General features: G+C 36.3%; 1 protein-coding gene across 1 annotated transcript in view; it reads left to right on the top strand.

Annotated features, from left to right (window-relative positions):
* The window catches only part of SEC16A (SEC16 homolog A, endoplasmic reticulum export factor), a gene marked incomplete in the record, with an annotated part of 1,997,470 nt that overhangs the window by 1,789,115 nt on the left and 196,082 nt on the right, over window positions 1-12,273 (top strand). The window contains 1 exon segment of the mRNA XM_044058481.1: window positions 7,593-7,652. Within this exon segment, the coding sequence (XP_043914416.1) occupies window positions 7,593-7,652 (60 nt within the window).

Below are 12,273 nucleotides of genomic sequence, written 5' to 3'. Positions count from 1 at the left end.
TCTGTCTGATTCATGTTTTAAGACTAAGAGAAGGGGCACTTTTATTCTGTGGAGAAATACTTGTACTATGCTAAGAATTATAGATACAATTTCAGATTAAGCATGGTTATTTTGGAAATTGATAGGAAGTATCATACTTTGATAAATACATAATGCATACCAGAACTAAGTACTAAATATATTGACAAATATCTGGACCTGATTACTTTAAATGTAAAAGGGGAAATTATAGTTTTAACTGCCTGTTATCAGGCAGTGATGCTTCTAAAAATGGTAAAATAAAACTAACATCTCAAGCCGAGAAGTTAAATGACTTTACAAACCAGATGAATCTTAAAGATATACATGGTCTAAGAGAACATTATTCCTTATTCTGTACTCACTATTCATATCGGTTTGTACACAAATATTGATAAAGTTTTTGTAGCGAATAATGTATACTCAAAAATAACTGATGTATTTATAATGACTTGTCCACTTTCAGACAGCAGTGCTATAAACTTTACATTAACTACACATATAGATAATTTAAGATTTCTACAGAGAATTCCTGCTTACAGTTAAAATACTTTAGGGCATGGGTAATGAAAGAAATAGACATGTTTATGGAAACAAATGATAATTGTGAAGTGACTGATACTATACTATGGGACACCTTTAAAGTTTATATATATAGGAGAATAAAATCTTGGTACCTTCAAAAAAGGAGAGTGGGACAAAGAACTTTAGACTTACAAAAAGCATAGACAAGATAAAAATAGACGCAAACCCAAATTAAATCAGAAATACTTAGATGCTCTGAATCATAAAGTAACCATAAACCTGCAAAAAAAAATGAAATTACAATCTTATGCTGTAAACCCCATATATCGACATAAAATAGCGGTAATATCCAAAAACATAATCAAAATCTTATTAATGAGATTAAATATAAAAGTGATTGTTCAGTTGAAAGTGCAGTCTAACTTAATGGGCATATTAGAACTGTTCAGAAACTACTATAAAAATATAAATAATACACCACATTTGGAGACAGATAATGTAATAAATGCTTTTATTCAAGAAAATATAAATACTAAGGTGTCAGTGCAACAAAGTAACATATTAAATAAACAAATAACACTAACAGAAGTGAAAGAGAAAATAAAAAAAATCAAAGATAATGAAGCTCCGGGCTAGATGGAATAATTCCTGAACTATATAAGATTTTTCCTGAATATATAATAAAGAAAATAATGAGTGCCATTTTACTATGGTTAAGCAAAAATGTATAACACCCCCATCGTGGAAATATTCAGTTATCTCCCCCATTTTAAAACAAGGTAAAGACCCCAAATCTTGTGATTCAGTATAGGCCAATGTCATTATTAAACACTGATTATAACATTTTCATAGCAATATTAGCTAATAGGATAAAGAAAATGTTACCTAATCTAATGCGTAATGATCAGACAGGGTTCATTCTTAATAGAAAAGTACAAGGTAACATTATTAAATTACTATCATTAATAGACATAGCAAGCAAATACAAAAAACAACTGTTATCAGCCTAGACATAGAAAAGGCTTTTGATTCTATTAGTTGGTCTTATCTACAAAGAATTCTGATTAGCAGTGGGGTTTTCTCCTAGTGCTTCAGGTTCTTTGCCCTAGAAACATATGCTTAAAATGGCAGAGTTTTGAATTTTCCTCAGATTTTGTCAACTTATTAATGAAAATTTATAGTGGGGCATAAGCTTACATGAAAATTGGTTCATGTCTATCCTCACCATTAGAAATCCTCAAGGGAACTAGACAGGGTTGTCCTATGTCACCATTATTGTTTGCTCTTTCATTGGAACTTTTTGCTATATATATCAGAAACGAGCAAAATATAAAAGGCTTTCAAGTTAATAAGGACTATTGTCCTAAGATACGATTATTTGCTGATATGTTGTTAATGCTAGGTGATATTGATGGTTCTTTGCATGATGCTATAAATACCTTAAGCAAGTTTGAAAGAATTTCAGGGTTTAAATTTTATTATAATAAATCCAAAACATTACTAATTAACAAAAAGATCAACAAAAACCTAAGAGAATAGCCTGTTTAATTGGGAGAATGATGTATTAGAATATTTGGATGTCAGCATAAAGAGTACATGGAAAGAGTCTGTTAAACTAAACTACAATAATTTAATAACCACCCATTAGTGAACTAATCTTAACTAATCAAAAGATGGAATAAAATGTTCTTCACAATGGAGGATAGGCTCTCTTTAATTAAAATGATAATTTTACATAACATTTTCTTTTATATACTGTCATTGATATTACCCCCTCCCAAAAACTTATGTAAAAATTAGATTCCATGCTACTTACATTTTTATGGTTCCCCTTAAAACCTAGGATTGCATATAAATGGCACATTAGAGCTTGGAACAGCAATGGGATTGCATTCCCTAGCTTAGATCTTTATTCCAAATCAATTATAATTAAGTAATAGTACATTGGATCTCACCTACCTATATATCTGTCTGGAAAATAATACATGAGATTCAAATAATTGATGTCAGAACTGTAGGAAATCAAATTAAGAAACAATGCGGAATAAGTAGAGTTAATTGACTGTTACATGAATTTTGTTTATTTAATAAGAAATTTGATCATTTTTCTTATGGCATTAATCAAATAATTAATAACTTTAAAAATATAATTGATTGTAATTGCAACATTAAACAATTCCTATTTCTTATATTCCCTATAGCATACTCCCCGGATTGCCTAGATTCTTTCACCATCAATGCAATGCAAAAATTGAAGGAAAATAACTTGATATTCTGCCATCAGTTTATTGAAAATAAGAGTATTAAACCACTAAACTCTCTTCTATGTAGTTTTGATAATAGTTGATAGTTGGTTGTTTATACACACTTTACGGCATTTTATAGAAAACAAAATGAGAGTATCAGTCAACCTAGAGACTGAACCTATACCTAGTTTGATCCAGCTTTTTATTAGGTGTATTTAAAAGACAGATAATCAAAAATTAAGTATCTCAACTATCTATAAGATACTAAGAGAAGACACTCTAAAGAGTGACTCAGATTTTTGGAATTACTATGTAAAGATTAATGGAGAACAAAATCTGATGAATTAAAAAAATGTTATTGAAATGTACGTATGGTACCTCCTCTTCATTATATTGGAGATTGTATACATGGAAATTTATGAACAGGAGTTTCAATACTCCACATAAAATAAATCTTGTACTCAAAAACAGTGAAAGTAAATGTTGGAAATGTGATGAATGACTAGAGGCCAACTGGGTTCACATGTTCATTGAATGTAGAAATGTTGTTCAATACTGGAAAGACTTCAGATATTTTGTAAAGGCTTTATGGTCTGATAACGGTCATATTTCTAACTCACTGATCCTATTCAATGTCCTTATACCTAACGTAATACTTAAATCTCAGATTCAGTTACTCTGATTAATTTTTTCATTTGCCGGAAAAGTTATTACTTTGAACTGGAAAAGTAAATAAGATTTGATATTTAAAGAATGTATTACTTTAGCAAAAGTTGTTTGTAAAAACGAACTGCAAACCATTTGTTACAGAACTCCTAACATTGCTCATAAAAATAGCATGGCAAAAACAAATACTGATAACTTCTCATGGATAAAAGGATTGTTTATCATGGATGAATGTAAATGTTGTAAATAGTTTTGTTATTGTTTTATTGTATTTGTTATATTTACATTTGCGTATGTTTATAATGAAAACAAAATAAAATTTTTTTGGGGGGAAAAAGCATTTTTATGGGTTTGACAGGTCATGCTTCAGGCTAACCAATGGGCATGCATGTATCTTTTCTGGCCCCATAGGAGCAGTGTTCTTAAATTTGATATTGCATTTAGGACTTATTCCTAGAAAATTTGAGGGAGAGGCATGGACATTTATAAGAGAGCGGGGCAAGGGAGGGGGTAAAGTTATAGTTAGCTTAGCTGTTGGTTTCTGTTTGTAATTGCTTTTTTTGGCAGCCAGTGGCATTAAATGTAGCAAGGCCTTACTATGTCTAGGCAGTTCAGATCCTGTGTGCCCACTCAAAAGAATAATTTCTTTTGTTACAACCATTTGGTCCCCAGACATTTCTGGCAAAGTTCTCTGTAAGGATTTTTTTTAATCTCTCAGCGTTACACTCCCCAAAAACACGTTTTCAGTTACTGTATCTCTTTCACATCATACCCTCCAGTATTTGCTCTCTGCCTGAGGAAAAATTCTTTGTAGTCGGCTTGGGGAATAAAAATATTTGTGCGAACACTTTCAAATAAAAATCCTAAACCTTTTGGATTTTGTTGCATACTTGAGAGCCATACAGATTTTAATTCCATTGTTCCTTTGTAATTGCTTTTCCAGTTTCCCAATCTTTTTCTAACCTCCTGTGACTGTGCAATCTTGTATGTGCCCTACTAATCCCTTCTGATCTAGACTCCAAAAACTCTACCAGACCTGGTCTGTCACTTAGCTCTACCCTAACCCTTTTCTCTCTGCCTATATGGGATGTTAGTCTTTGGTAAGAAAGGCATTCTCTAAATCTACATTACAAACTCCCATTTGGCCTCATCTAACATTTCCTTCTGTAGTTATTTGCTCCCACTATTTTGGTTCCTTTGTCAAATTTCTCCAGTGACTTCCAGGCCTGGGTTATTTTTTATACCCCTACTTACAGTCATCCCTGTTGACAAAATCTCCTTTCTCCATTCCTGTGTTGGCTTGCTCCTTAGTGTGACGTCCGCCCCTGCACTGGCCCAGTAGTCAAGGAGCTTCAATCCTCACCACTAACATCACCAAGGGACATGCACATTGGGAGGATAACAAGTACACACACAGTAAAGTACAATTTCCCTTAAGAGCACACAGAGATCACAGTTAGTTTGGGGCTGGTTTCTCTCTCTTTCTCCAGATCCCCAATAAGACTTCCCACTGGCACAGCTGTAGGGTTACAATCTCAGCCAAGTGGTCAAGCCAAAACCTCCAGCACCTCTCTGTCTAACCAATGCTTCATGTCCCTGCTCAGGTTGCTGACACACACACACACACACTTTGAGATCTGATTTATATACAAACAAACCAACACTCCTGCGGAGGCTGGCACAAGTTCACTAGCTATGCCGCCTCCTGCCCAGACTATACAGTAATACCACTTGCTACCAACCACTCTTATCAGCTACCATAAGGCCCTTCCGAAAGGGTGAAAATTCCACTGTGTAATGTTACTGTTATCCAAATGGTGTGACCAGAACTTTTAAGGGTAATTAGGAGTGGCCTGTACAGTATCACCAAATACATATGCAAGTACTGTAAGAGCTTATATATCTCTACACAAAACCAGCCACAATTAAAAGGTTTAAGTATATTTAATAATAATAATAATAATAATAAAAACACAAAGCAATACTCATTAACTCAACACACTAACAGCAGAGTTCAGAATCACAGGAAATATTTTAAAACAACATTGCAGGACAGTCTCACATAAAATCAGAAAACATCTAGACTGATCTTACTATATTCCTATCTATCTCTAAGAGAAATGCTGTGGTCTTTCTTACAGATGCAGATGAAAAGTGCTGAAGATGGATGTGTTCAGATCCAGAGACAAATACAAAATGCACAGACTTTCTCTCTGATATAGTTCTTAAATTAATAATGCCCATTACTGCTGAGTTAGCTGCATGACATCACTATTTGACACCTGCCTCTAGTTCCCAGGCTAAACAGATACCAACAGAATTGAACATGTCTCTATGAAAAATACTTCTCTTAGAAGCTTGCCTGAAACTGGAAGTTGTAAAGCAATTAACGTTTTTACATTTTAAACCTAGTAATTACTTCTGTCTTAAGACAATACAAATAAACTGTAGCTGTAGACATTCTGTCTTCTTACTGAAACTGAGAGATAACACAATCGTAAGCAATTTCAGCTTATTTTCTTGAGAGTTTGCAAGTTAACTCTGTATGTTCCAGCTTCTTACTATCAAAGCATACATTGCATAGGCATATAGTTTATACACATATCTGCTCTTTTCCAGGAGGGTACATTGCAGTTACATTCTTGAAGCTCAGTACAGAACATATACAGTTTTCTTACATTCATAGGACAAGCATACAAATCATATTACTGTTCACAAATGACATAGGATTATTTATAAAATTCTAGCTAGCTGGGCTGGCAGTGTCACATTTCTATATAAATCATATTAATATTTTCAAGTGATGTATAATTATTTACAAAATTCCAGCTAGCTGGGCTGGTAGCATCTATGTTTATCACTGTTAGAATACATTCTGCTTCTTGATGAATATAATATTCTATGTGGTTGTTATTCTCATTAAAGACCTGCATCCAGAATCCTGCTCTCTCTCCTTATTTCTTGAACCCCCCTCCAATTTCGTTATCGTCATCATAATCCCTTTCCACTTAGAGTTATAATCTTGTGCTCTTTTGTATATTAGCAGCCTCTAGCCTTACTTCTCTATGCTGTACTGCCAGACGTGGTTACTATTCTATTGCTTCTTTAATAACTTTCTTCCCTCCTTTAATTATATCAGCTTTAATCTTTCTGCTTTCTCCACTGTTTCCATATAATTTGATGTTATCATCACTGCAGACATTATGGAGCAGAATCCTGTTCAGTTTGCTTAATGCCATGTATTGAAATGTCTTAAAGAAGCTGTGGTTTGCATGGTACTGTGGAATATTTTCATTTGTGTTATCGTCTACAGTTATGCAACTTTTTTGGAGTTCATGTAACTAACTGCACAGTGCTGTGCATGTTTTTGTTTAAGGGTACATATCTTTCATGGAGCAGTTATAAAATGTTTAGTGTGATATAAGAAGCAGCGACAGTCAAGGAGCAGATTATTAATTCTGTTTTGCTAATTGTTTAAAAAGACTATGCACTATGCTAGACACAGTTGTTGGGTTTCACTTTTTTATTAATGTCTGCTCTTTTCATTCAGCTCTCTTCACCTGCATACTTTTGCTTCCGTGTGTTTGTATGTAAATGTTATTTTATATCCAATTTAATACATTGATGAAAGAGTTTGCAGAATAAAATATCTTGTGTGGTACACACAGGATAGTACCATTCATTTAGATATAAAGTCCCAAGTGCACCATTATTGATATTTTCTAGAAATTTAAATTGTGTTAATATGTTGCAGAAGTCTGCTAACGTCTTATTTCAGAATTTTGAATAATTTGCATTATGCCTCCTTGTGATTGTGAAATATCTGACATTTTTAAGAAAAATTATCCTGATTCTTCATAGCTACATTGGTTTTGAAAGTGCATGTAATGTATTTGGTACTAATCAGTCTTGAATGGCTTAGTTCTTGTACTAAGCTTAAGAAGAGGCATTTTAAAATATTGTATTACTTTTATGTAGCTTTATTCCCTCATCGTTTGTAAAGGTGGAACACTGCACTTAAATGTAAATCTGCAATTTTGGCTTCTGCTGGTTTGAAAATAATTTTGGTAAAAGATTGAGACTGTGTGTTTAACATTATGACTGTTTCACTGTTTTTGTTTTTTGCTGGTTTTGCAGCTTTCACGTTCTAGTTCAATGAGTTCATTATCGCGTGAGGTTAGCCAGCATTTAAGTCAGGTACATTTGGCTGGCTAAATGTACTCTTACTTACACATCTTAACTATGGATACTTATGTGATGCATTTCTCTTGTTTAACACATTACTTTGGTGTATCAGTTCAAGTCTGAAAGTACCATGCAGTATTCCTTCTAAGTAGTACATCAGAGAAACTGCATCAACAGAACAATTTCATTGGAATGTTTCTGTTTAAGGATTCGGATGTCCATTAGGGAGGCACCATTTTTAAAATGGCGGGTCACTTTCTATCCATTATTTATATTTAATTCCTGATTAAATTGCTACAATGTAATCTGAACCCTATTCCATTGTTAATCTGTTATGAAGACTGCAGCAGCGGTGTAACATCATTTTGGTTGCAGTACAGAACAGCTGTCGATTTGGTGTTTTGCAGGTCTGTTAGTAAATAAAGTTAGTAATTATAAACTCCTTTGCTTATTTTTAAACATTTTCTGTCATGCTGTTAATGTCTTAAATTGATTTTGTTTTGTTTTGTAGAATTTCTTTATGTGCATTAATGTCCTTTCTTATCACTGTTGCGATATTCATAACGTGGGATCTCTTGGCAAGGATAGCTCAGTGTCCAGTCAGTATGTCAAAACCTTTATATTCATTGTCAGGTGTATGTTTCTGCTCAGGTGTAGGGCATAATGGTGACATACATGTGCTCCATACTCAGAGCTTCCTTGCCACAGTTTATTGTTGTCTAAATGCCCTTCACTGAGTTGGTTTTTACCAAGCCATTTACCGGTAAATGCCTCACTGGGACTTCTTTTTCTCCTTTTCTTTGTTTACTTTATTTATTTATTTATTTATTTATTTATTTATTTATTTGCATTTTTTAACCGGGTTGGTCCAGCTGGGTAAGAATTACCCTTTTTCAGTGGAGACCTGAGGGGAAAAGCCCCAAACAGACATACAAATACATACGAATAGAGACAAATTAACAATATTACAGAGGAAAACAATATTATGGGTACAATGGATAAGAAAAACAAACAATGAAAGTTTGAGAATATGAGTAAAGTAGGCCAGAGGCATGCATGCAAAAGATTTATGAAAAGGTGTTCTGAGCAAGATCTCTGAATTAAGTTAAAGTAGGCAAAGAAATGATGATTTAGGTGTGGAGTTAGTAGTGTGGGAGTTTTAGGTGGGAGCATGTGAAGGACATTCCCATTTGCAGGAGAGATGGGAGAGAAGCATGGATTTGAAATTGTTGTGGTTAGGTATATTACGTAGTGGTGTGGGGAGATTGTTCCATAGTTTGGCTATGGTGTGGGATAGTAATAGTTTACCAGTTGGGTGGATGGGTTTGTGTACATGCAGGAGGTTTTGGCCTGTGGATCTCAGGGTACGGGTAGGTGTGTAGGGTGTTAGAGATTTAGCAAGAGAGGGGCATTCTGCTGGTTTAAAGATGAGTTTGTGGGCTGTTGTAAGTTGTAGGTACTTTAGGTGGTTGTGGAGTTCTAGCCAGTTTAGTGTGTGTGGAGTTCTAGCCAGTTTAGTGTGTGTAGGGAGTGACAGTGATGGGAAGAGTTCTTAGAATTGGTTGCAGATTTTGTTGTAACAGGCCTCAAGTTTATCACGGAGTCCAAGTTGTAGGTTGGAGAATAGGGGAGCACCGTACAAGAGAGAGGGGAGAAGGAAGGTAGATGCAAGGGTATGACGGGAAGATGGAGTAAGGTAGTTGTGTCTGTAGATGAGGAGGCCAATTTTCTGGTGGGTTTTTTTTGATTGCTGAGAGGATGTGGGAGTCGAATTTTAGGTTTTCATTGATGGTAATGCCAAGTAGTTTGGTACTAGGAACGATTTCAAGAGGGGTGTTATTGTGGCTTTTGATGGAAAATTGGACTTTGTGGAACTGGGAAGTTTTAGTGGGAGTAAATATCATTAGCTTTGTTTTGTTGGCATTTAGGGCCAAGTGATGCAATTGCATCCATGATTCAATTTTGGAGAAGGCTGTTTGGGTATTAAGTAGAAGTTTGGAGGGGCAGGAGGCTGAGCAGATGATAGTGGAGTCATCAGCGTATTGGATGACTGAGGCTTCAGTGATGGAGAAGTGAAAGTTCTTAATGAATAAGTTGAAGAGCAGAGGGCCAAGTACTGATCCTTGGGGAACTCCTGTGGGTGTAGGTAAGAATGGGGAGGTTGACTCTTTCCATTGTACAGCTTGCTGGCGGGTGGAAAGGTAGCTGGAGAACCAGTCTAGGGTTGAGGGAGATAGATGCAAGTGTGAGAGCTGGCACAGGAGGAGGGAATGGGAAATAGTGTCAAATGCCTTTGAGAGGTCAAGAAAAAGAGAAGATATGTATTTGCCGCTCTCACGTGCTAGGTTGACTGTTTCGAGGAAGGAAATGAGGGCTGTCATGGTGCTGGGTGGGAGAGAGGAGTTTGTTCTAGATTAGGTAGGGCATGAGCTGGGAATGGATGTCTTTCTCTAGAATTTTAGAGAGAGGAGAGAGTATAGCTATGGGTCTGAAGTTGGTAGTGTCTGTGTTCTTACCACCTATGTGGAGAGGAATTATGCATGCATAACGCCAGATGGTTGGTACATAGGATTCCTGAATGGATCTATTAATGAGGATGGATATGGGATAGGCTATAGATTCGGCTGATATTTGAAGAAAATTTGCTGGAAGGTTGTCAGGGGCATTGCGGCATGGTTTTAGCTTTTCAGTAGTCTTTTTATAGTATAGGTGGAGACAGGTTTAAGTGAGAATAGTGGTGGAGGAGGGGGGTGAGAGAGAGGGTTTGGGGTGCAGGGTGAGGGGTTAGTAATGATGGATGGATTGGGGAAAGTGGAGGATAATTTAGCTATACAATCAATGAAAAATGTGTTGAAGTTAGTGGCCATTTCAAGACTTGTGAGGTTGGGATTGGGGCAGGGGTTGGAAGTTTTACCAGGGTTGAGTATTGAAGAGATGGATGTCCAGAATTTCTTTGGATTGTTTGAGTGTTTGTATGGCAGACTGCTGTAGTAGTTTTTGTGATCTTTTGTTATTGATTTTTTGGCCAGGTTACGAAGATGTTTATATTCTTGGAGGGTGGTGGGGTTTTTCTGTTTTTGGTACAGTTTCCACTTTTTGTTTCTCTGAGTATAAATTTAGTTTCTTGGGATAGCCAGGGGCAGGAATTTGTTTTGATACGTTTAGTTTGTAAAGAGGCTACTTTATCAAGTAAGGTAAGGAAGGTTTGGTTAAAATATGTGACGGCATTATCTAGTGGAAGGATTTTCAGTGGGGACCAATTAGTAACCTTGAGGCATTCAGAAAAGATTTCAGGGTTGAAGGAAGATAGGTTACGGGATTGTTTGAAAATGTGTTGTTTTTCTGTGTGTGAGGATAGGCGGTCAATGAAGGCTGGTAAGTGGTCGCCTAGGGGGTCTGGTATTACACCAGCTTTCGAGATACGGTTGGGATGTGTTGTTAATATCCAATCTAAGATGGTACCAGAGGAACTATCTTTGTTTGGCCTAGTAGGGAGGTCTATTAGTTGGGTGAAATTGTAGAGGTTGATAGAGTGAGAATGGGGTATCTATGATGAAGGAGGTCCAGTTAATATTTACATCACCGAGAATGTAGGTTTCATATTTGATGTTTGAGTTAAACCAAGAGAGGATGTCTTCCAGAGTTTTGGTATTGTCTCCGGGTGGGATGTAGGTGGAGCAGATGCAGATGGATTTATAGTTAAGTTTTAGAAAGCCTACTTTGAGTTCATGTCATCCAGGAAGGAAAAATGTCAGTGTGGAAGGTAGATTTCCTATAAAGACAGTCACAAGGAATGTTTATGCTGCCCAAGTGCTTCACACAATCATACCCCATGCGTGATTTGTCATGCTTTTGTTCACAAAAAGCTTTGTGGCCATCTGTCCTCTTTATCCATTTATCTTGAGAACCATTGTCTCAAATTTCTGACGGATTCTAGTTAGGGAGGAGGTCCCTGGTACGCTTATTGAGGTTATGCCATGGCTCAGATCTTCCTGTGTTTGTCAAAGCTAACATCACAATAAAGAGGAATCAGAAAACTAAATGGGTTGCCTCCCATTGCTAAGGATCTTACCAGTGGGCATGGCAGGACATTACCCAGGGCTTATTTATTTACTCCAGCCAAAAGGACTAGAGAATCTGATTCTCCGGATGAGACTGTGGATTCAGAAGATGAATTATTAGCCTGCTCCTCAAATATTACCTCATCTTTGGATTGTGGGTCTGAGGAAGACTATTGTTTCTACCTTTGAGGAGTTCTCCTTTGGAGAGACGGTGGTTTGCATGATGGAGCATTTTAAGTAGGATTGCTCTCGAGTCTCTGATACTCAAAAAAAGGTATTACATCAGTTGTTACATATGGAATCTCCTAAACTTTCTGCTGTTCACCATGTGTTGAGTGCCTTGTTGGATACATTTGCAGCTTCCTCTTTGGCTCCTTATTCCCAAACTCTGGCCCCTAAGAAGCCTGAGTGTTTCTATAAGGTGCATCTTCAGACCCCAGACTGGTCTCTATTTCTGCTGACAAAACATGCAAACTTTTGCCCTCTTCCATACTTCTTCCTTTTGATAAAGAGAGCTGGGCTGTGGAGAGGCTGGAGAAAAAAGGTGCAGACATCTGCCATGTTGGCATTCA

Source organism: Protopterus annectens, chromosome 16.part0, assembly GCF_019279795.1.
Source record: "Protopterus annectens isolate FY-2018-M chromosome 16.part0, PAN1.0, whole genome shotgun sequence".
NCBI classification, from domain to species: domain Eukaryota; kingdom Metazoa; phylum Chordata; order Ceratodontiformes; family Protopteridae; genus Protopterus; species Protopterus annectens.
Note: the sequence above shows the minus strand (reverse complement) of the source record. Positions and strands in the feature narration are given on the sequence as shown.